The 25,866-nt window shown below is 44.8% G+C and overlaps 1 protein-coding gene across 1 annotated transcript in view; it reads left to right on the top strand.

The window, feature by feature from the left end:
- The window catches only part of emc10 (ER membrane protein complex subunit 10), a 59,107-nt gene extending 38,655 nt beyond the window's left edge, over window positions 1-20,452 (top strand). Inside the window, exon 7 of the mRNA XM_080217670.1 lies at window positions 19,838-20,452. Within this exon, the coding sequence (XP_080073796.1) occupies window positions 19,838-19,939 (102 nt within the window). The 3' untranslated portion in view covers window positions 19,940-20,452. The remainder of the gene's footprint in view (window positions 1-19,837) is intronic.
- The last annotated feature ends 5,414 nt before the right edge of the window (window positions 20,453-25,866 follow it).

The following is a 25,866-nucleotide window of genomic DNA, read 5'->3' as shown; positions in this document are numbered from 1 at the left end:
CTATAACCCCACATATTTACAATGGCTAATCCTCCTAACCTAATTGCATTGGGACAATTGGGGGCAATTTAGCATGGTCAATCCACCCAAGCTGCACATCTTTGGGTACTAAGGGGCAATTTAACATGGCCAATCCATCCAACCTGCACATCTTTGGACACTAAGGGGCAATTTAGCATGGCAAATCCATCTAATCTACACATCTTTCGGACTTTGGGCAGAAACCTGAGCACCTGGAGGAATCCCATGCAGACATGGGGAGAACGTGCAAACTCCACACAGACACCCAAGGCCGGATTCAAATCTGGATCACTGGCCTTGTAAGGCAGCAGTGCTAACCACTGTGCCGCCTGTAGTCCCAGTAATCTTCTGCTGCACTGTCAAACAAACATTCTTCAAATGTAAATTTGGACTGATATAATTTTCTATTTGTTTTTTCAGACCTATTAAAATTAATTTTTTTGTAGGAGTGAGTGGGGTAGAAATTGCAGGAAACTCCAACCCACATGTGAGTAAATATGACCATTGTAACTAATGCTGTCCTTATCCATCTTGACCCTTGTCTGATCTTGACACAGCTGCATATTTTGGCATCTGCCACCGGGCTGCCATCAACACTTCCGTATTCTGGTTGATATCTTTCTGTGCTTTTTTCATCCAAAGTGTTGCTCTGGCCAAATTGCAGTATTCTGACTGCCAATGAAATCAGCTAACTTAACACAGACCAAGAATCAAACTCAATCTTCCCATCCGTCTGACTCCGTATGATTCATTTTTCTGTCAACCAAAACAAGTAGCATGCATAATTTAGAGAGCTTGAAGATGAAAATTTAATTTGGAAAAAACAACATTCAACGCAGCGAAGAGGTCCTCGCTTGATTGGGGGATCACTGATCTCAGCTTCACGTATGCATGCATCTACCTGAACACTGGGTGGCAATCAGAAGCAGCGACTCTAACTGCAGCCGTGCACAAGCAAGTGTGGCTAAGCATCAAACCTGGACTTCCTCTGCTTGTAACTCTCAGTTCCTCACTGAGTAAGGGGAGACTCAGGTCCATGATGTTTCAATAAGTAATAGGCTCTTTACGTGAAACCGTTTGATGCAGAACTAAGCAAACTCACAGCAAAAATGCCCTCGTAAGATCTGTCAGTGGGGAGAACTCCTGTAAGATCTCATTCAATTCCGAGTTCTGATTTGTTTCAAACTGCTGATTGCTGCAGTGAGTGACCTGACCTGCCCGTCAGAAGCTAATGTATTCATTTGGTGACAGAAATAAATGGAGCACAAACAGTGGCTGAGAGTGTGTTCCAAGCTATAGTACACTTGAGGGGTAGGGATAATGCGTTCAACCACAAGAGTAAAACTCATTACATTTTAGGCATACTGTTCTCCTGGGAGTGTTGCAGCTCTAATCACATTGCCATACATCATTTAGTTTTATAACGTGTACAGTTTTATATTTTACCCTTTTGGAGTTTTCCCACTTTGGTCCCTTACCATCAGTGATCATTGTGATCAAAGTCTTATGATACGGGAGAATTTATTTTGCTCTTTTGTCAATGTGTCCTAAATGCGTCCTTTTAATCCGTCTGGGATGTCATTGCTTTATTGCTATCAGCTCATTTTTTTCTGCGAGTGTTAATTAGGTATTTGATGTGATTTGATTTATTATTGTCACATGTATTAGCGTACAGTGAAAAGTATCATTTTTACGTGCAGTACAGACAAAGCGTACCGTTCGTAGAGCAGGAATGGAGAATGTAGTGTTCCAGTCATAGCTAGAGGTGCAGAGAAAGATCAGCTTAATGCAGGGTAGGTCCTTTCAGAAATCTGATGGCAGCAGGAAAGAAGGGAAGGGCAGGCAGCGAGGAATTTCACAGTAACTTCATCGCAGTGTTAATGTAAGCCTTACTTGTGCCTGATAAATAAACTTTAAACTTTAAGAAGCTGTTCTTGAGTTAGTCGGTACGTGACCTCAGGCTTTTGTTTCTTTTTCCCGATGGAAGAAAGAACGTCCGGGGTGCATGGAATCCTTGATTATGCTGGCTGCTTTCCTGAGGCTGTGGGAAGCGTAGACAGATCTATTTGATCGATGTTGTGTTGATTCTGGATCCAAGCAAGCTGTTTCTTAACATAGTCACGTATTTGAGATTTACCCGAGCGTTACTGAAAGCAGAGGACTTGGAATTCCGGCTGACCTCTGAATACTCTCTCCTTGCCCACCCACCCGCCCCTTTCTCAGCCAGAGGTTATTCAGCACGCTCTTCCCGGTGCCTCAGTTGAGAAATCGGCCAAATCCACAGAGACTGGGATCGTCACCCTGCATCCTTTTAGGTCTGTTTGGTTCACTATTACACTGGGAAGATCCCTGACAAGCTGAGCCATTGAGGGATGGCCTAAAGGTGAGCTTGTATCATGTTGTGACAATATTTGATGGGAGCAGTATTTCTTTTCTGTGCACATGGACATAAGCAATGAAAAAATTGAAAATAGTTCACTGAAAGGAAGGTATCACTCCGAGGATTGTGCTCCTATCAACAGAAGCTGCATTTTAATGAGCATTTAGTGTCCGTGTGTTACACTGAGATCGTAAAGCTGTTGTTAGCTTATGAGGCGCAAAAAAGATTGAATTCATTTCATTTTCTGTTATCACGTCAGAAACGCTGTACTGCCTCCTCCCAATCCCACTGCAGAGGAAATTTTTTTTATTCAATCGTGGGACATGGGCGTCGCTGCCTTGCCAGCATTTATTGCCCATTCCTAGTTGCCCCTTGAGAAGGTGGTGGTGAGCTGCCTTCTTGAATCGCTGCAGTCTATGTGCTGTGGGTTGACCCACAATGCCATTAGGGAGGGAATGCCAGGACTTTGACCCAGCAACTGCGAAGGAATGGCCGATATATTCCCAAGTCAGAATGGTGAGTGGCTTGAAGGGGAGCTTGCAGGTGGTGATGTTCCCCTGTATTTGCTGCCCTTGTCCTTCTAGATGGAAGTGGTCATAGTTTGGAAGGTGCAGTCTAAGGATCTTTGGTGAATTGCTGCAGTACATCGTGTAGATGGTACACACTGCTGCTATTGAGCATCGGTGGGGGAGGGCTTGAATTTTTGTAGACGTGGCACCAATCAAGCAGGCTACTTTGTCCTGGGTGGTGTTGAGTTCTTGAGTGTTATTGGAGCTGCACCCATCCAGGCAGGTGGAGAGTATTCCATCACACTCCCGACCTGTGCCTTGTAGATATTGGACAGGCTTTGGAGAGTCAGGAGGGGAGTTACTTGCATTCCAGCTTCGGACCTGCTCTTGTAGTCACTGTGTTTATGTGGTGAGTCTTGTTGAGTTTGTGGTCAGTGGTAACCTCCAAGGATGGTAAATGATTGGAAAGGTGGGGAGAAAAAACACTCGGATGATTCACGAGTTATTAAACACCATATAGGGTCTTACTGGAATATAAAACCTTTCGCAAATTACATCATAAGTTGTGAAATTCCTCCTAACACATTCCTCTATCCCCACCATCTCTTGGGCACCCGATAGACTTTGGCCATTGCTGGACTATACACTTTACTCTTTCTCCCCCTTTTTATTTTTAATAAAGTCTCGCAAATATTGTTTGGTTTAATGTTTAAAAAGGTGACAATGCTGTTGAAACGTAAATATGTCATTTAAAAACTCTGGAACAGTTTGCTGAGCACGTCTTCCACAACTCGCTGCCATGGGTGTGTCATCATTTTGGAATACTTCTAAAGAGCAGTTTTCCTCCGAGCTGGTAGCTGCAACCCTGTGGATTTCCTGACCCTTGCAGATCTTTAAAGTTTTACTTATTAGTCACAAATAGGCTTACGTCCATGCTGCAATTTAGTTACTGTGAAAATCCGCGAGTCACTATACTTCGATGCCTATTCGGGTACAAATTAGCGTGGCCAATGCACCTAACCAGCATGTTTTTTGAACTTGCGACCTGCTGTACAGTGAAGGTGGTCTGATAGTTAGAAGCTACACTCTGCTCCTAACTGCAGTGACAGTATAAAAGCAAAGCATTTGCAAACCAAAAGTTACAGAAGGAATAAGTGAAAGAAATAACAAGTTATCTTTTAATATTCAGCGTAGATTTTGAATTGTTTAGCTGAGATCACAGGCAATCAGTTAGTAATACAAAATAAAAGCACATTACCGTGGATGCTGGAATTCAGCTTTGACACAGGGTCATCTGGACACAAAATGTCAGCACTTTTCTCTCCTTACAGATGCTGCCAGACCCGCTGAGGTAATACATGATACTGTTATACTGTACAGCAAAAATTATCAATGAGGTTACCGTGTGACTAACATATTCAGACTGAATATTTGTCTGTGCTATTTTTACCAAGAGTCTTAATCTGTTTAAAATCATGTTAAAAGGGTTGATGCCTCTATTAAACTCAAAGAGGAGGATATTGTCGATATCCTTGTGTTATGAGGGTATCATATAGCACAGGCCGGCATGGTGACGCAATGATTAGCATTGCTGCGTCGCAGCTTCAGGGACCTGGGTTCGATTCCCGGTTTGGGTCGCTGTCTATGTGGAGTTTGCACGTTCTCCCCATGTCTGCGTGGGTTTCATCCAGATGCTCCGGTTTCCTCCCACAGTCTGAACGACGTGCTGGTTAGGGTGCATTGACCCAAACAGGCTCCGGAATGTGGTGACTAGGGGAATTTCACTCTAACTTTTCAGTGTTAATATAAGCCTTATTTGTGACTAATAAATTAACTTTGACTTAACCTGCACCCATTAGCCTTTTTTGTTTTTGGTGGTATCATGTGCGCAGCAATATTGGCTATGTTCTGTGATTGAATCTTGTGATTTAGAAAGTGATAATGGGATTTATTTCACTACTTGTCCAGGAGTGCTGTTGCAATTTGTGCATATTATATAATATACTTCTATTCTGTAGTATAGATTTAGCCTGATGGAAAATTTTGTTCAAACAGCGGTGGAGAATAAATAAAGTCTAACTCCATTTGGCTTTTTTCCGAGACCTTGGAATAGTGAATGTAAAAGTTCTGTCAAATTACTTTTTGGGACCTTGCACTTTAGGGCAGCACTGTGGCACAGTGCTTAGCATTGCTGCCTCAACGCCAGGGATCTGGGTTCAATTCTTGACATGGGTCACTGTGCGGAGTCTGTATGTTCTCCCTGCATCTGTGTGGCCTTCCTCTGGGTGCTCCGGTTTCCTTCCATAGTCTAAAAGATGTTCTGGTTGGTTGCATTGGCTATGCTAAATTTTCCCTCTGTGTATCCGAATAGGTGCCGGAGTGTGACTGGCGACTAGGGGATTTTCACTTCATTGCAGTGTTAATGTAAGCCTACTTGTGATACCAATAAATAAACTTTAAACTTTTGGTGACTTGGAGATGCAAGATGTGCTTGTAGCCACCTGGCGAGCCCTTGATTGGATTTGACTCTGACATTCGTCTGTCAATCGGACTGCTGAGACTCAATACCTAACCTTGTCTGTAGGTGAGGTATCTGATTCTCGCCATGGAACCAACTGCATATACCCAGTCCAATTTAGCACCTTCAGGGGTGAGATTTGGACAGTGGATTGAAGAATGTGGCTTGATTTGGAGAGCATTCATAAGGTCCCACCAGCTGGAATCATATGAATGCGACAATTTACGTGCCAGACGATGGGTTGCGATGTTCTTGGAGAATGAAGAGACCCAGTAAAAGCTGCAAGCCATAAAGCTAGGCTGGAACATTCCAGTCCTGCCTGCCACTGGGATTGTCTGAACTTTTTAACTGTTCCGCCACATCCTGATCTACCATGGCTGAAAATCTGAACACCAGTGCTATACAGTAACTTTCAGAAATATGACCTCATGATTGCTTAGTGTATTGTGCTATTGTACCTGCGAATTTGATCAGCTGGTGCTTCTCTTTTTTTATGCTGTGGCATTTAATTCTGGGCAGGGCTATTTTTCACATGGTTACAAACACCACCAAAGTGCCTCAGGCACTAGGAGCACAAGCGTGACATCTGCAAAGTAATGGTGGTTCCCACGTGTTTTCATGAGAAAGCATGCAGTGACAAACAAGAGCACTATTCAGTTCCTCACAGGTCACTGATTATGTTTTCCCTTGCTCCTGAAGCCTGGATCTGGTCTTTAGATCCTCAACAGCTCTTCGTATCAGAACGGTAAGGTAATTATTTTCAGAGAACCTAAATATCCAGTGACTGAAAGGCCTCTGCTTCCATACAGCCATTTCACCTTGTAGGGCAATGATTGCTATTGACAGAACAGACACGTTCCTGCCACCAAGGAATCGAATTGAAGACAAGAAACCTTTCAGTTCATCATAGTAGCTCTGCTCTCTGGAGTCTCTCTGCACTGTGTTAATGCAGGCCCAAAAAATTGTATATGCATGTTAAGTTTCTATCTATCCAAGGAGTGGCTAGCATGAAACCGGAGTGGGACAAACCAAATGATCTCCCCTGCATGGCTTTCCATAAAGGAGCTCAGCCAACTCAATAGCAAGCCAACTATCCCAGTGTTCATCCATTTTAAGGTTGTTTTTGTCTTGTTTACTGTTTCAGACGTTGGAACTTCTCAACTCCCAAAGGTCATTTGACCTTGAGTCTTTCGTCTGTCACTTGCAATCTATTTATCCTTTATTTTCTTTGTTTAATTCAAAAACAGTGCTTCCAGCATGATCCGATCCAAACCAATCCAATCTAATGATGATAAATTAGTATGCACTGATTCGTCTGTTTAAAGTTTCAAGTTTATTTACTAATCACAAATAAGGCTTGCATTGACATTGCAATGAAGTCACTGTGAAATTCCCCTAGTCGCCACACTCTGATGCCTATTTGGGCCAATGCACCTAACCAGCGCGTCTTTCAGACTATGGGAGTAAACCAGAGCACCCAGAGGAAACCCACACAGACATAGGGGAAACGTGCAGACTCTGCACAGTGACCCAAGCCAGGAACGACTATGACACAGCCACTGTGCCACTATTTCTACAGATACAAGCATCAATTGTTTGCAGTATTAGTTCTTATTTTTTGTTGCGTTTATTTTTCTTTCTTGCCCCTTGCTAACACCGCCAGGTGACAAGATGGACATAGTTCTGGCTTTTGTTGCCATTTTGTTCAATGAAACATTTGCGCAAGTGAACTAATCTCACAGACTAGTAAATCTCAGACATAATTCTGGGAGCTCGCTGAGTGAATTAGTCTCAGTCAGAGCACAGTTTGGGGGTTCCTCCTTTCCCCTGGCTTATGGTGGGAACAAATCAGACCTACTCCCTGTTGGTTGGTGACAAGCTGCATGTGTTAAGTGGAGGAATGGTGTGAAGATAGGAACAGCCTCAACTTGGATGTTTCCTGTGGTTGTTAACTCACTCTTTTGTTTTATTCATTTGTGGGGCATGGGCGTGGCTGGCTGGCCAACATTTATTGCCCATCTCAAGTTGCCCTTGGAGGGCAGTTGTGAGTCAACCACATTGCTGTGTTTCTGGAGTCAGGTGAAGGCCAGACCGGGTAAGGACGGCAGATTTCCTCCCCTAAAGGACATTAGTGAACCAGGTGCATTTTTCTGACAATCGACAATGGTTTCATGGTCATCTGTAGATTCTTAATTCTAGATTTTTTTAAATTGAATTCAAATTCCACCATCTGCCGTGGCGGGATTTGAATCTCGGGCCCCAGAACATTAGCTGAGTTGCTGGATTAATCGTCTAGCGATAATACCACTAGTCCATTACCCTCCCCCTTACTAATGCATGCAGAATGGCCATGGATCTGATGCAAATGTGGATTCCTAGAACTATATTCCACTGTAGGTGATTTCCATTATATAACTCTTATATTTCAGAGTGCTTAAAATCTGGCTCCCTTGATTCCTGTCTCCCTAGATTTCCCTTTATTAACTGTTTTAAGATGAATGAGATTTTTTTTGATTGAGGTGTTTCATTCCATATTGAAGAAAAAATGTTCAGGTGCAATAGCTTGGTCCAATGTTTCTTATTTTGATCAGCACGGAGTCACAATGTCAATAACACTAACTCCTTGCTGGGCCTTTCTACTGACTTTCCTTCTTTGGTGGGTATTCGGAGGTTGCTTAAGTAAAAAAGTAAAGTTTATTTATTTGGCACAAGTAAGGCTTACATTAACACTGCAATGAAATTACTGTGAAATTCCCCTAGTCGCCACACTCTGGTGCCTGCTCAGTTACACTGAGGGAGAATTTAGCATGGCCGATGCACCTAACCAGCACATCTTTCAGTCTGTGGGAGGAAACCAGAGCACCTGGAGGAAACCCACGGGGAGAACACGCAGACTCTACACAGACAGTGACCCAAGCCAGGAATCGAACCTGGGTCCCTGGCGCAGTGAGGCAGCAATGCTAACCACTGATTGGAATCACGTGTAGACTTGACCAAGTCAGGAGATGGTCACTTAGTTGTATAGAACTTGGGTATTGCTGGAAAGGGAGACACAGTGAAGCTTTTCCTCTTGCTGTCTGATAACTATTTAGCAAATATAAGCATGGGCTGGTTGGCTGTATGCAATTCCACCATTGGACAGTGTTTACTGAATGATCCTCAGTGTGCTAAGAATTACGCTGATAACCAGTTCACCAGTCGGGTTGGCAATACGGCACATTGACATGTACTGGAAGCTACATGTATTAATATGCAAGGCCCTGTTCTTTGCAGACAAAGAACATGTACACGCTTTATGCCTGTTTCAGCTAAACAACTAAGTTACAGCCATTCACTGGCCCATTCCTCAGGCTAACGCCTTGAGCAATCAGGTTAATGCCTTGACCAATCAGGGTCAAGCTGCCTGATTTCAACCTCAAACAATGCTTGGCAGTTAACTGTTGGCCATCACTGGGGCATTCTCCATGGCAAAGCTTCTGCCAATCAGTGTCCACTTGTTAACCAATCAGCACTGTCTTATACAGTAGACATTGTTGTGTTCCCCTTGTATTGGTCTCCTTGCAACATGTCCTGATGAGTACAAGATGGAAAGCTTCGACACATCTCTCTCATTGCTGCAATTGGCTTCAGTACCCTGTGACTAGGTGAGGGATTTGGGCAGCCTGCTCCTGATTTCTATACAAATACCTAATGATAGGATAGAGCATGGTGAGTATTTCAGCAGAACTCAAGTAATGAGAGCAGGTTTCCTCACTTAAAGGACATCTGTGAATTAGTTGGGTTTTTATAACAATCCAACAGCTTTGTGATAATTTTTTTTTCTAGTGCTGGTTTTATATTTCCAGGTTTTCTTTTGTTAAACTGAATTCTTCTTGGCTGTTGGTTTAGTAAAGTTTATTCATTGGTCACAAATAAGGCTTACATTAACAGTGCAATGAAGCTACTGTGAAATTCCCTGAGTTGCCACACTCTGGCGCCTCTTTGGGTCAATGCACCCTAACCAGCACGTCTTTCAGACTGTAGGAGGAAATGGAAGCACCCAGAGGAAACCCACAGAGACACGGGGAGAAGGTGCGAACTCCACACAGACAGTGACCTAAGCTGGGAATTGAACCTGGATCCCTGGTGCTGTGAAGCAGTGCTAACCACTGTGCCTCCGCTATATAATTTCACTGCTCCTATGAAGCCCTTGCCTGTTCGTCAGCAGCGAGCATCTCTTTCTTGCTGATCTGACTTCACAAGGTGAAAGTTGGCACGCTCTTGTATTGTCGGCCTCCTGGCTGAATATCAGAAGATTGGGGAGGCCTGTTGCATCTGTGTTTAATTCACGCAGCTTTGTGTATGACTCGTGGTTTTGCTCACCCTGCTAGTGCTCAAGAAGATTAAGAACCCTTATCCTAATCTCCCAGGGAGGTTTTGGCAGCGTCGTCTGAAGACAGACATGAAGAGCTGCAGAAAATCTATAATTTTTCCTTTTCTTAGTTGGCAAAGGGCTTTGTCAAATATGTATTGAATTAAAACATTTGGTCTCCTGTTGTTTTTCAGATATGGGAATGTAAATAGCAAAAAAAAAACCTGTAGAGACTGAATAAAAGCAAAACTATTTGATAGTCTGATGTAGTGCTGAGCCAAGCAGTGGGAAGTCCCTGGTTGGATTCCTAGCCTGATTTGAATGAGCAAATCACATCCACGGCAGCATGCGGGAATGCTGCATTTGGTTTCAGTGCCCTCTGGTTAGGCGAGGGATTTGGACTGCCATGCTCACGATAGCTGTCCACAACAAGAGCAGTCGATGCCTGAGCGTCCATGTGACAAATGGTTGCCTGGCTGCGCAAGTGGCAGGCGGCCCCCCCCCCCCCCCCCCCCCCCCCCCCCACTCCCCGTGTGGCATCACACACCTCCAGCAAGGAGTTGATAAGCGTCAGGAGAGGCAAAAGGAAGAAAGTCAGCTATCAAACACAAGTGGTCTGCCTAGAAAGCTAATGACATGCAGCAGTGATGTGATAAAGCATGCTCTTGGCTGACCTTGCCGGAAGTAAAGCTGCTTTACTATCCTCCTGATGAAATAGCCTGAGAAGACTTGATCCAAGAGCCTTTAAATATGATTATTTTGAGATGTATTTTATAGGGAGAAAAATGCCAAAGTAAGTTCAGTGCAGTTAGAATTTTCCTAACCGTAGCATTACCTGTCATTACAGAGAAGAGTTGCACAGTGTGCTGTGTTTGTTTAGGAAGAAAGAGCTTTAATTTATGCCGAATCTTTCGCAACCTCAGGGCACCCCAGAGTGCTTAACAGCAAATGAGGTTCATTTATTTTGAAGGGCACTTGGTGTAGTACAAAAGGGAAACACAACAGCCAACATGCGCACAGAAAGGTTTCAAACAGTGATGAGATAAATGGGCAGACGATTGTTTCTGGCAGCTTTGGAAGTGTTAACCGAGAAATGGCACCACGGGATCTTGGGTTAACATCACAACCAAAAGATGGCATCTCTTGATCAGCACTCAATGCCAGATTCTATTACATGCCAATATCCCTGGATTGAACCTGTGACCCCCTAACACAGGAGGCAACTGCTTCTCAGCCGAGGCTGACACTTTAGGAACTTTGGAATGCCATGGTTGGCACAGTGGTTAGCACTGCTACCTCACAGTGCCAGGGACCCGGGTTCAATTCCGGCCTTGGGCGACTGTCAGTATGGAGTTTCCACGTTCCCCCGTGTCTGTGTGGGTTTCCTCCGGGTGCTCTGGTTTCCTCCCACGGTTCAAAGCTGTGTGGGTCCGGTGGATTGGCCGTGCTAAATTGACCCTAATGTCAGGGGGATTAGCAAGGTAAATATGTGGGTGTTATGGAATAGGGCCTGGGTGGGATTGAGGTCGGTGCAAACTTGATAGGCTGAATGGCCTCCTTCTGCATTGTAGGGATTCTATGAATTTATGAAACTTGAACATAATGTTTTCACTACTAAGCTGTGACTTGCTTCATGATTGCTCTCACTCAGTTATTGCAGCATGTTTCCTTTCTTTTCCACGTTCATAATCAGCCTCTGGCTTTGTGTCCCTGACTTGTGACTCTGAATTCAAACCGACAGAAGGATCAGGCAGCATCTGGGACCCAACGTGGCCATGTATGGGGTATCACTGGGCAATGAATGTGGTTGTCGTGGGTTAATATCACAAAGTTAACACTGCATTACAATGAAGCTACTGCGAAAATCCCCTAGGTGCCTGTTCGGGTCACTGAAGGAAAATTTAGCACAACCAATGCACCTAACAGTGTCTTTCAGACTGTGGGCGGAAACTGGAGCACCCGGAGGAAACCCACACAGACATGGGGAGAATGTGCAAACAGTGACCCAAGCTGGGAATTGAACCCAGGCTAGCGCTGTGAGGCAGCAGTGCTAACCACTGGGCCACCAATGGGGGAGGAGGACAATGAAACCTGAGCCCTATTTTGTCCTGTCCTCAACCGGTGTCCATCTTGGTGATTTACTTTGGCCTTATCAAGGCTAATCATAACCTGCTGCCACCTTAACTGTACACAGCAGACTCTGTGTTGACCGTGAATGTGACATGGCACATTACTGGTAATTGTGGTTCAGTTCTAATCCTGACAATATATTTATCACCTGGACCATTGCTGGAGCTCTGGCGATCAAGCATTCAAACAGCACTATGTTTAAAGTAGGGAGTTGATCTAAAAATAAATCTCCCAAAAAGTGACTCCAATAAAATATACCTTTAGAAATGAAATGTTCCGATCTTTAATCTGGTGGTGGTCCAACTCAAATAGTGCTGAGTAGCATTTTTTTAAAATCCTGGTGCGTCCTTTATTTTAGAAAATGTCATCATTGAACAATGTGGCTTCACTGAATGATGTTTGCATTTGACTCTGTAGCACAAGAGTGGGAGAAGCAGCATTGTATAACACGTGAAGGTCACGTACCCACCTGAATTTCAGTCAAAAACCCTTTCACCACAAGAGAAACTGCTGCAAGATCTTTGCAGGTCTGGCAGCATCTGTAAGGAGAGAAAGAGCTGATGTTTTGAGTCAAAGCTAAAAGGCTGAGAAAATGGGAGATGTTTATACTGCAGGGTGAGAGAATATAAGATGAGTCATAGCCACAGAAACTGGGGGAAAAGACAGCTAACGGCTGTCCACAGTGAGAATAAAGGGTGTAAATGACCAAATGGCAGAGAAGCTGTAAACTGTGACAGATGTTGGGGGAGGCAGGGAGGAAGTGGGACAGAGGTGAAATGTCGAAAAGGGGAAGCAGGAGGAGAAAAGGTAAGGAAAGGGGAATAAAGCAGGGAGGGGAAGAAAATTGAAGAAAGGCAATAAAAAAATGAAAGGTAGGGAACAGTAAAAAAATTAGAGTGAAAACAACAAGGGTAGAGTGAATCATCTGAAATTGTTGAATTTGATGTTGAGACTGGAAGGCTGTAAAATGCCTAGCCGGAAAATGAGATGCTAACATAAGAACATAAGAAATAGGAGCAGGAGTAGGTCATCTAGCCCTTCGAGCCTGCCCCGCCATTCAACAAGATCATAGCTGATCTGAAGTGGCTCAGTTCCACTTTCCAGCTTTCTCCCCATAACCCTTAATCCCCTTGCCTACCAAAAACCTATCTACCCGCGTCTTAAATATATTTAGTGAGGAAGCCTCAACCACTTCAACAGACAGAGAATTCCAGAGATTCACCACCCTTTGAGTGAAGAAGTTCCTCTTCAACTCCGTTCTAAACTGCCCCCCCCCCCACCCAATCTTGAGGCTGTGCCCTCTAGTCCTGCTGTCCTTTCTGAGCGGGAAGAACCTCTCCACCTCTACCCTATCCATCCCTTTCATCATCTTATACGTCTCAATGAGATCTCCCCTCATCCTTCTAAACTTTAACGAGTACAAGCCCAGTTTATTCAGCCTCTCCTCATAGCTCAACCCCCTCAATTCCGGTATCAGCCTAGTGAACCTCCTCTGCACTCCCTCCAAGGCCAAAATATCCTTGCGCAGGTGCGGTGACCAAAACTGCACACAGTACTCCAGCTGCAGCCTCACCAGTGCCCTGTACAGTTGCAGCAAGACCTCCCTACTTTTATATTCAATCCCCCTCGCTATGAAGGCCAGCCCATTTGCCTTCCTGACCACCTGCTGCACCTGTAGGCTGGGTTTTTGTGACACATGCACAAGGACCCCTAGGTCCCTCTGCACTGTAGCATGCTGCAGCTTTTCGCCCTGTAAGTAGTAGTCCTTCCTACTATTATTTCTACCAAAGTGGATAACCTCGCACTTGCCAACATTGTATTCCATCTGCCAGGTCCTCACCCACTCGCTCAGCCTATCTAGATCCCTCTGCAGACTTTCCACACCCTCCGCACAATTTGCCGTTCCACCAATCTTTGTGTCATCAGCAAATTTCGACACCTTACACTCGGTTCCCTCCCCCAGATCATCTATATAAATGGTAAGTAGCTGAGGCCCCAGCACCGATCCCTGGGGCACTCAACTAGTCACCAACCGCCAATCCAAATAGATGCTGTTCCTCCAGTTTGCGTTGAGCTTCACTGGAACACTGCAGCAGACCAAGGACAGATATGTGGGCATGGGAGCAGGATCATGTATTAAAATGGCAAGGAACGGGAAGGTCAGGGTCCTGATTGCACACAGATCGAAGGTGCTCAGCAAAGCGATCACCCAGTATACGCTTGGTCTCTCCGATATAGAAGAGACCACGTTGGGAGCAGCAAATGCAATACACCAAATTGAAAGAGGTGCAAGTCAAACACTGCTTAACCTGGAATGAATGTTTTGGACCTTGGATGGCTGTTCCCAATGTGATCTTCTCTATATCGGAGAGACCAAGCGTAGAACCTCATCTTCTGGCTAGGCACTTTACAGCCTTCCAGTCTTAGCATCGAATTCAACAACTTCGCTCTACCCCCTTCGTTTTCATTCTATTTTATTTAATTTTTTTCTGTTCACTACCTTTTATTCCTTTATTGTCTGTCTTCAATTTTCTTCCCCCCCTCTCCCCCCTACTTCAACCCCCTTCCCTTACCTTCCCTTTTCTCCCCCCACTTCCCCTTTTCTGCATTCTACCTCTGTCTCATCTTCCCCCCCACCCCATCCCAACATCTCCGTCTGTCACAGCTTACAGTTTCTCTGCCATTTGGCCATTCACACTCAAGCTATGACTGTAACATTACATTCTGCACCCTCTCCTTTCCCTCTCTATGAATGGTATGCTTTGTCTGTATATCGTGCAAGGAACAATACTTTTCTCTGAATTTGAGAATTTGCCAATACTGTCAGTGTGGCTGTTTACGTTTTTGTTAGAAGGTTCCAGATTCTCAAGAACCAATTACGCCAGGTGCGAGGGCTAGGAAAAAAAACACAAACTTACTCTGAGACTTCAGTGAAATTGTGAAATCTTAATTGTCCTGATGTTCTTTAAAATCATAGAATCCTGTAGTGCAGAAAGAGGCCATTTGGCCCATTGCATCTGCACCAACCACAATCCCTATTCCCATAACCCCATGCATTTACCCTAGCTAGTCCCCCTGACACTGAGGGGCAATTTATTATGGCCAATCCACCTAACCTGCACATCTTTGGAGGAAACCAGAGGAAACCTGCTCAGACACTAGGAGAACGGGCAAACTCCACACAGACAGTGACCCAAGCTGGGAATCGAATCCGGGTCCTGGCGCCGTGAGGCTAACCACTGTGCAGCCCCATGTTCCTTGAAAGTCTTTGGACGCACTGAATTATAAACATTTGGGTCTTCCCATCTAACCCCAAGTGACGACTGGGCTGCAGTGACAACAAGGAGAACTTGAGGATTGATCAGGTGCATGGCCTGGTAATGGGGTGACTACCTGCCCACTAATCCTTGGAGCAGGGTCTGTATGTGTGGAGCAATAGCTCACTTGGCAGCAATCTTCCTTGGGACTGGTTTATTTGGTGGTGATGGGTGGGGTGAGGGAGGAAGAAGAGCGAGTGTTCTGGGAGAATTAGGAAAGAAATTCTTCGGGGTTCTTGGAAATGGCCTGATAGAAAAGATATGAAAGCCAAGAAAGGGGTTTCAGTTACTCGAGGGATTCAGGATAGACTCTGTTACTTGTCAGCAGCATCATAAATCCGCTGTTAGCCATTTACCCTGGGGATTACGGGCAAATGCAATTTGAAATAACCTCTGGAAGTACAGCATTTTGAGTGAAATCCACAAGTCGCAGCCGTGGTATGATTTGAACTGGGAGACTGATTTAACTTGTGTTTGTATTAACAAAATAGTGGTTAGCTCTGCAGATTTTCTCATTTATTGCCATATAATACTTTGTTCTTGGGTTTAAATTGTTGCCTTTATTAATTTTGTACCTACTCCTTTCCTACTCATATTGCTCAGAAGCTCGAGTTTCATTTCTGTTAACAGCCTAGACTATGTGACTCTGCTGTGGGTTAAAATGATTAGCTGACAGATTAACGGTAATACCACACAGCAAGGGAATGTCTAATAAACCATCTAATAACGCCATGTGTTAATGAATTTTAAAAAGCCTCTTGCCATTGGGATGATCTTATTAAGCAAGTTGCGAAGAGTCACCGTGTGCCCACTCTTGAAGGGCGAGTGCTTTTTTCTCGGAGCAGAATTGCTGGCTGCGAAGGGTTGATGTTCCTGACTCTGATGTAGAACTGTATTATATGTTCAACCGATGTTGGAGGATCCTTACTTTGATAATTACATCGTTCTGCTGATGCAAAATGGCTGATTTTCATCATTGACAGTAATGTGTTCAGGCTTTGCTGATATTGCCATCATGGTCTTTCAGTAAGAGAAGTTGAGTAATCGGAATGGGACGTTGGTGAGAATGCTGAGAAATTTCCCATGTAAGGCTGCCCCCAGCTCTCTCCCCACTGCCCTCAAACCCCCAATAACACAGAAACTAAAAGCAGTAGTAGGCCCTTCAAGTTTGCTCCGCCAGTCATTTTAATCATAGCTGATCGTCAAATTCAGTATCCTGATTTTTGCCCCCGCCCCCCCATATCCTTTAATCCCTTTAGCCCCAGGAGCTGTCTCTAATTTCATCTTGAAATCACACACTGTTTTGGCCTCAACTATATTCTATGGTATTGAATTCCACACACCCTCTGGGTGAAGAAATTTCTTCTTACCTCAGTTCTAAAAGATTTACCCCTTATCCTGAAACTATGACCCCTAGCTCTGGACTCCCCCACCATCAGGAACTTTCTTTCTGAATTACCCTGTCTAACTCTGTTAGAATTTTATAAGTTTCTATGAGATCCCCTCTCACTCTTCCAAACTCCAGTGAATATAATCCTAACCAACTTAGTCTCTCTTCATATGACAGACTCGCCATCCCAGTAATCAACCTGGTAAACCTTTGCTGGACTCCCTCTATAGCAAGGACACCCTTCTTCAGATGAGAACACCAAAACTGGCCTCTTCAACATCCTAAGTAACTGCAGCAAAGTATCCTTGTCCCTTTACTCACATCCCCTCACTATGAAGGCCAACATACCATTTGCCTTCTTTACTGCCTGCTGTACCTGCATGCTTACTTTCACAACTGATATATGAGAACTCCAAGGTCTTGTTGAGTATCCACCTCCCTCAATTTATACACATTCAAGTCATAATCTGTCTTCTATTATTGTTACCAAACTGGACAACCTCATATTTATCCACATTATACTGCATCTGCCATGCGGATGCCCATACAGCCTGTCCCAATCATGCTGAAGCATCTCTGCATCCTTTTCACAGCTCACCTTCCCACCCAACTTTGTATCGTCTGCAAACTTGGAGACAATACATTGTTTCCTCTTCCAAATCATTAATATATAATGTGAACAGTTGAGGTCCTAGCGAAGAACCCCACTAGTCACTGACTGCCAATCAAAAAAGACCCATTTATGCCAGCTCTTTGCTTCCTACCTGCTAACCGGTTTTCTATCCATCGCATGACATTACCTATAACCCCATGTGCTTTAACTTCACACAGTATTCTGTTATGTGAGACCTTGTCAAAAGCCTTCCGAAAGTCTAAATAAACCACATCTACTGGTTCTCCTCGGTCAACTCTATTAGTTACATCCTCAAAAATTCCAATAGATTCATCAAGCATGATTTCCCTTTTGTAAGTCCATGTCGACTTTGTCTGATTCTACCACTGCCTTCCAAATGCTGAGTTATGAAATCCTTGATAATAGACTCTACCAACTTCCCCAGTACTGACATTAGTCTCACTGGTTTATAGTTCCCTGTTTTCTCTCTGCCTCCCTTTTTGAATAGTGGGCTTACATTAGCTACCCTCCAATCTATGGGAACTATTCCTGAGTCCAAAGAATTTTGGAAAATAACCACCAATGGATCTATTATTTCCAGGGTCACTTCTTTAAGTACTGTGGGAAGTAATCTTTGTAGGCAATCACCACTCAGCACTGAGCCATACATAGCAGGAGGAACCAGGTGCGATCTCTGATCTGTGCTGGCAAATTGTTGAGACTTGCAGTTGGCCTTTATGCCCCTGGGTGATTAGTGAAGGCGAGGAGAAAATTAGCCAGGCTTCCTGCTCCATATTTCCATCTGGTTCCTCTTGTCATCAGAGGGCCTGTTTGAACAGTGCATGTGGGTCAGACTTGACATGACCCTGATAAAATCAGATAGACTGACAACAGTTGGGGCTGCTACTGCCATATGAATTTGTTTGGATGCAGAGCTGGAAGGAATACCAGGCGAGAGGATCAAATGCCAGGAAGGAAGCTTGCCTGATTTTCAGTCAATCACTGATTTAATTTAAAGAGAGGGAAAGCCATGCAGACTTGCTCTGGTGTATGACCATAGAATCTCTGCAATAAAGATGGAGGCCATTGGCCCATCGAAAACAATCCTACCTAAACCCTATCCCTGTAACCCTGTGCATCCCTTACTAATCCCCCTGATACTAAAGAGCAATTTAGCATGGCCAATCAACCTAACCCTTTGGAGTGTGGAAGGAACCAAGAAGACCTGGAGGAAATCCACAAAGACACGGGGAGAACAAGCGGACTCTGCACAGTCACCCAAGGCTGGAATTGAACGTGGGTCCCTGGCAACAGTGCCCGCCACTGGGCTGTGCCTGATTTTTTTTTTTCTTCCCTGTTCTTTTCTGTTCACATGATTGAAATCAGCTGGGATAGGAAGATCTGTCCTTTAATGTCTGGGCTTGTGTCTGCAGAATGGCGCCAGTTCCCCTGGGGCCCCTGCGCAACCAGTGCCCCATTTAACAATTCTCCTTCCGGGATTGAGCTGAGGACAATTCTCCTTCCGGGATTGAGTGAGGGCTCCTCACAAATGGGAGCTTTCTCACTCGTGACCACAGGACACAATGCATGCAGCATTGACCTTTGAATATTTAGTGGGCAGTGGAGGTCTACTTTTAGCTCAGAATTATTTGTTTGGTGTGGTAATTGGCATCAGGAAAAAGATACAGAAGTCTGAGGTCACCTACCGACCAACTCAAGAACAGCTTCTTCCTTGCTGCTGTCAGATTTTTGACTGGACTTACCTTGCGTTAAGTTGATCTTTCTCTACACCCTAGCTATGACTGTAACACTACATTCTGCACCCTCTCCTTTCCTTCTCTATGAACGGAATGCTTTGTCTGTACAACTCACAAGCAACAATACCTTTCACTGTATCCCAATACATGTGACAATAATAAATCAAATCAAATCAAAAATCTAGATGACTGAGTCAGGAAGGCTTACAGCATGTAAACAGGCCCTTCAGCCCAACTTGTTCAACTGGGTCCAGAGGGACAGTTTCTTCACTCAAGAGGGTGGTGAGTGTCTGGAACAAGTTGCCAGAGGTAGTAATAGAGACAGGTACAATGTTGCCTTTTAAAAGCATTTAGGTAGTTAGATGGATAAGATGGGTATAGAGGGATATGGACCAAATGTGGGCAATTGGGATTAGTTTAGGGGTTTAAAAGAAAGAGTGGCATGGACAAGTTGGGCTGAAGGGCCTGTTTTCATGCTGTAAACCTCTATGACTTTATGCCCAGTTTTTACTACTAAGCAAGTCCCAATTGCCTGCATTTGGCCCATATCCATCTGTATCCACCTTACCCGTGTAACTGCCTGAATGCCTTTTAAAAGACAAAATTGGACCCGCCTCAAATACTACCTTACTTAACCAGTAGCTGGGTCACAATTCCTGTCTCACCGTCTCTTGGCTGTAGTTACTGCCATGTCTTTAAGCTGAATCGTTGGAAAATGTGCTTGTTGCAGGTTACAAACGGACCCAGTGCTCGGGGTTACTTTAACTGTTGACTCACTAGTTGAAGGGGACATATGCTCTTTGTGTGTTTTTTGCAAAGCTTAGCGGTGACCTGTTTCCCTTCTTTCTCAGTGGATGTACATCGTCCCCATTGTGATTTTTCTGATGATGTCGGGTGCGCAGGATCCGAATGGAGGGGGAGGCGGCGGTGGATCAGCCGGAGGTGGAAGATGACATGCGCGGCCAAGAGAAAATCTCGACATCGACCTTTTCCGATTGACGGGAGAGGATAAGGAACGTCAAGTTGTAAATACAAATAAGATCGCCACATTTGCTGGACAAAGATTGAACTAACATTCGCAGGACTCCGAACTAACAGTCTCCAAACAACAAACGAACAAAGTGTGGTACGAATAGTTGAGATAAATATTGTTGATTTGCAAACAAAAACCCAGAATTGCCATGAGTTTGTTCACGCCTTGTTCATGCAGAACCCCAGTCCAGCCACTAGTTGCCAGCAGCATTCTATCATTTAAATCTGGCCAGGGAAAGAGAGGTTGAAGCTGTGCAGTCACTTGTGTAGATTGTCAGAGATAGGGAGCAAATCTATAGTGTCAGAAATGCTCACACATTATCACTAGCAGCAGCACGATGTCCACAGTGCGTTTGTATAAATGAACGCGGGAATCATTGCTTTCATTTTGGAGTCTGTTGTGATAATAAATGGAAAATGCTGATGGGCTGAGAGAGTGTGGATTTGTCTCACTGTTTTCCCCACCTGACAAATTATTCAATCTTTTTCATATTAGTCAAGTTCAAAGTTTTTTTTGGCTTTTTTCAGGCGGTACAGTGGTTAGCAATGCTGCCTCAAGGGAACCAGCTTCGATTCCAGCCATGGGTAACTGTGTGTCTGGAGTCTGCAGGTTCTCCCTGTATCTACGTGGGATTCCTCTGGGTGCTCTGGTTTCTGCCCACATTGCAAAAATATGTGGGTTTGGTGTTTGGCCATGCTAAATTTCCCCTTCGTGTCCAAAGGTATGCAGATCAGGTGGATTGGCTATGCTAACTTTTATTTATTCATTCATTTGTGGGACATGGACGTCACTGGCTGGCCAACATTTATTGTCCATCCCTAATTGTCCTTGGAGGCAGTTGAAAGCCAACCACATTGCTGTGGCTCTGGAGTTATATGTAGACCAGACCAGGTAAGGATGGCAGATTTCCTTCCCCAAAGGTACATTAGTGAACCAGATGGGTTTTTCCAACAATCGACAATGGGTCATCAATAGATTTTTAATTTCAGATATTTTTTATTGAATTCAAATTTCACCATGTGCCATGGGGGGATTCGAACCTCAGAATATTAGCTGCATTTCAGGATTAATAGTCTAGCAATAATGCCCCTCGGCCATTGCTTGCCCCTTAGTGTCCCAAGGTGTGTAGGTCAGGTGGATTGGCCATGCCAAGTTGTCCTTGGTTGACTCTGTGGAGTCTGCATGTTCTCCCTGTGTCTGCGTGGGTTTCCTCCAGGTGATCCGGTTTCCTCCCACAGTTCGAAAGACGTGTGGGTTAGGTAGATTGGCTGTGCTAAATTTCCCCTTATTGTCAGGGGGATTAGCAGGGTAAATATGTGGGGCTGCGGGGACAGGGCCTCGATGGGATTGTTGTTGGTGCAGACTCGATGGGCCAAGTAACTCCCTTCTGTACTCCAGGGCTTCTATAACTCCCCAAACCCATTAGGGAATCTGTCTGAAGATGACAGGACTATCATGGAACCTTAAATGAATAAACTGCTTCACCACATCCTACATGCTATTAACTTATAGTTCAGTTCTCCATGCAGTGGGCACCAAGCCACAATTGCATTTTTGAGGTTACATTTTAATTTTAGTGTTAGTATTTTGCCCCACACATTTGAATTGTTTCGGGTTGCTTCTTTTTTAAACCCGGAAATCCTTTTGGTAATGCACATCCATTTGGTAATGGAGTCAGCAGTTGCCTGTGTCCCAAGACTTTTTTATTTGTTCATGGGACATGGGTGTCACTGGCTGGCCAGCATTTATTGCCCCTCCCTAGTTGCCCCTTGAGAAGGTGGTGGTGAGCCGCCTTCTTGAAACGCTGCAATCCATATTCTGTGGATAGACCCACAATGCTGTTAGGGAATTCCAGGATTTTGACCCAGCGACTGCGAAGGAACAGCCGATATATTTCCAAGTCAGGATGGTGAGTGACTCAGAGGGGAACTTAACTTGCAGGTAGTGTTCCCGTGGAAATGGTCGTGCGTTTGGAAGATGCTGTCTAAGGATCTTTGGTGAATCCAAGTTAACTGGTCTCAACTGGGGTGGCAAGAGGGTTGCCACAGTTGAGCTCAGCCTCCTGAAGTGAGGTATTTGGAGAGGGGAAAAGGGGGAGCTGGAATTAGCTGATGTTCCCACCGCTCAGTGACATCCAATGAAACTGAATGTGGGTCAATATGCTGAGTGTTTGTCCTTACAGATTGCTAATTACCAGACTGCTTCTTGGTCCTATCCAGCTTACCTAGTCAGTTGAATTAAGCATTCTTCAGCACCTCAGACAATTCAAAGCTAATACTATTCAGTGGGCAAAGTGTCCGTTTAGCCATTTCAGCTAAATATAACTTTCAAGGTTTGGAGTGATTGCCAGGTGCTTTGATGCCGTTTTGTGTGACCCCATTTTAGCCACAATTTGCCATATTACCGCAGGTGCGAATGGAAGTGACTAAGTTTGTCATAGAATCCCTACATTGCAGGAGGAGGCCATTTGGCCCATGGAGACTACTCCGATGACAATCCCACCCAGGCCCTATCGCCGTAAACCCATGTATTTACCCTGCATTTCCACCGACATGAAGGGTCAATTTAGCATGGCCAGTCCATCTAACATGCCCATCTTTGGACAGTCGGGCAATTTAGCATGGCCAGTCGATCTAAACTGCACGTCTTCGGACACTGAGGCCCTGATTTTACCGGCACACTCATCCTGGAAGGAGGGCAGATGAGGCTCACAGAACAGCATTTTCTGTTAACCTCTTATAAGCCTTCGGCAGGCGTGCTTGTAAAATTCCGGCCTAAGGGTCAATTTAGCATAGCCAATCAGCCTAACCTACACATCTTTGGCTGAGCTAAATTGCCTCTTAGAACATAAGAACATAAGAACATAAGAAATAGGAGCAGGAGTAGGCCATCTAGCCCTTCGAGCCTGCCCCGCCATTCAATAAGATCATGGCTGATCTGTCGTGGCTCAGTTCCACTTTCCCGCCCTCTCCCCATAACCCTTAATCCCCTCTCTTATCAAGAACCCATCAACCTGCTTCTTAAAAATATTTAGCGAGGCAGCCTCCACCACTTCAACGGGCAGAGAATTCCAGAGATTCACCACCCTTTGAGTGAAGAAGTTCCTCCTCAACTCCGTTCTAAACCGCCTCCCCTTTATCTTGAGGCTGTGCCCCCTAGTCCTACTGTCTTTTTTGAGCGGGAAGAGTCTCTCCACCTCTATCCTATCCATCCCATTCATCATCTTATACGTCTCAATGAGATCTCCCCTCATTCTTCTAAACTCTAACGAGTACAAGCCTAGTTTATTCAGCCTCTCCTCATAGCTCAATCCCCTCAACTCCGGTATCAGCCTAGTAAACCTCCTCTGCACTCCCTCCAGGGCCAAAATATCCTTGCGCAGGTGCGGCGCCCAAAACTGCACACAGTACTCCAGCTGCGGCCTCACCAATGCCCTATACAGCTGCAGCAAGACCTCCCTACTTTTATATTCAATCCCCCTCGCTATGAAGGCCAGCATCCCATTTGCCTTCCTGACCACCTGCTGCACCTGCAAGCTGGGTTTTTGCGACTCATGCACAAGGACCCCGAGGTCCCTCTGCACCGTCGCCTGCTGCAGTTTTTCGCCACGTAAGTAATAGTCCTTCCTACCATTCTTCCTACCAAAGTGGACCACCTCACACTTGCCAACATTAAATTCCATTTGCCATTTCCTGGCCCATTCGCCCAGCCTATCTAGATCCTTCTGCAGACTCTCCACACCCTCCGCACAATTTGCCTTTCCCCCAATCTTGGTGTCATCAGCAAATTTCGACACCCTGCACTCGGTTCCCTCCTCCAGATCATCTATATAAATGGTAAATAGCTCTTAGTGTCCAATCAATCTAACTAGCACATTTTTTGGACACTAAGGGTCAACTTGCCATGGCCAATCCATCTAGCCTGCACATCTTTGGAGTGTGGGAGGAAACCCACACAGACATGGGGAGAATGTGCACAACACACATGCAGACACACGTGCACGCACACAGACACATACTGACCACACACACCCCATTGTGCCACCGGTTCCACAGCAAGGGCAATCCTTCCGTATTTCATACTATAAGGCCATAAGACATAGGAGCAGAATTAGGCCACACGACCCATCAAGTTCTGCTTCGCCATTCAATCATGGCTGATAGTTTTCTCATCCCCGTTCTTCTACCTTCTGTCCATAATCCCTGATCCCCTTATTAATCAAGAACTTATCTATTTCTGTCTTAAAGACACTCAATGAGCTGGCCTCCACCGTCTTCTGCGGCAGAGTTCCACAGATACTAGCAGTTGATACTCATGTGGGAGCCTAGAATGGTATATATTGCCAAGAATATCCAAGTGCATTACAAAGCAAATCTGAGTGTATCTATCTGACATCCATTTGCACATTGGCATTCAGGGACTCACTGGAGTAGTGAGAGCCTTGTATGGTTTCTTTCCCCTGCACGTTACCTAGGAGTACAAAAGCTGATAGCAACACCAAGTAAGTTGGCACAGGCATAGCACGGCTCTTCCAAATCTGAATGGCTTAGCCACTTAGGTTTAAACAGAGGGAGTAGCCGGGGAAGTGATGTAAACATGTCTTGCTTAACTGCTTTCTGCCAAATATACAGACGCAGCAGCAACTGGTCCTTGTTCAGCAGAATTCAAGCTAAATTGAAATTCTATTTGGATGCAACATTGAGATTTGTGTCTTGGTCTTCTTTGTTTCAATGATAACACCTTCAGAGTAATTATATTCTCATCAAATTGTGATAGTAATTATTTACACATAAAAAAGCACTTTAAGCTCATGCAATGCTGTCCCTTCAAACTTGAAATCATTAAAAAAAAATGCTAACTGTTGAAGAAGTTTCCCATTAATTTTTGCTTTCCAAATTTGTTTTACCTTTCATTTGGTTTAGATCAGACATTTTTACCCAGACTTTGAGATTTCAGACTATAACGCCCCCCCCCCCCCTTTAATTTGTAAATTTTTCTAGTTCGAGACTTCTTAAAAGATTGTTGTGCCTCTGATGATTCAGGGTAAGGCAAGACGATGACCTAGTGCTATTATTGCTAGACTGTTAATCCAGAAACTCAGCTGATGTCTGGTGTATCTGGTGGTCAACGCACCTAACCAGTATGTCTTTCGGATTGTGGGAGGAAACTGGAGCGCCTGGAGGAAACCCATGCAGACATGGGGAGAATATGAAGACTCCACAACAACAGTGACCCGAGGCCAGGAATTGAACTTGGGTCCCTGGCACTGTGGGGCAGCAGTGCTAACCACTGTGTCACCCTACGCTGTTTGGGAATCAAACCAATTTTTGGTGCACAAGTATGTATGCATGCCACCTTACCAAGTGATCCTGGGGAAGCAAACAATTTACAGGCTGGTGAGCCATTCGGTTGCTGTTTGTGAGGGTTTATAGCATAGCGTTGAATTGTGGGAGGAAACTGGAGCCCCCGGAGGAAACCCATGCAGACACGGGGAGAAGGTGCAGTCTCCACTCAGACAGTGACCCAAGGTGGCATTGAATGTGGGTTCCTAACGCTGTGAGGCAGTAGTGCTAACCACTGTGCCACCCCTAAGTCTAGTGGCCCCAGCAATGCTAACATACTTGTGTTGGAAGCAGAATTAACAGTAACTTTCAAAAGGAAATTGGGTAAATACTTAGATGAAAGAAATTGCAGGGCAGGGGAGGAAGAGCACCATGTGCATCTAATTGGATAATTCTCTCAAAAAGCTAGCACAGGAATGATGGGTCAGATGGCTTTCTGCACTGTGATTCTATGAAGTCCAGAGTTGGGGCTGAGTTTGAGGCTGGGTTGTTGTTACAGATATAG

The sequence above is a fragment of the Carcharhinus amblyrhynchos genome, chromosome 35 (genome assembly GCF_965287045.1).
Source record: "Carcharhinus amblyrhynchos chromosome 35, sCarAmb.v2.hapA, whole genome shotgun sequence".
Lineage (NCBI taxonomy): Eukaryota > Metazoa > Chordata > Chondrichthyes > Carcharhiniformes > Carcharhinidae > Carcharhinus > Carcharhinus amblyrhynchos.
The sequence above is the reverse complement of the archived record's forward strand: the minus strand, read 5'-3'. Positions and strand labels throughout refer to the sequence as shown.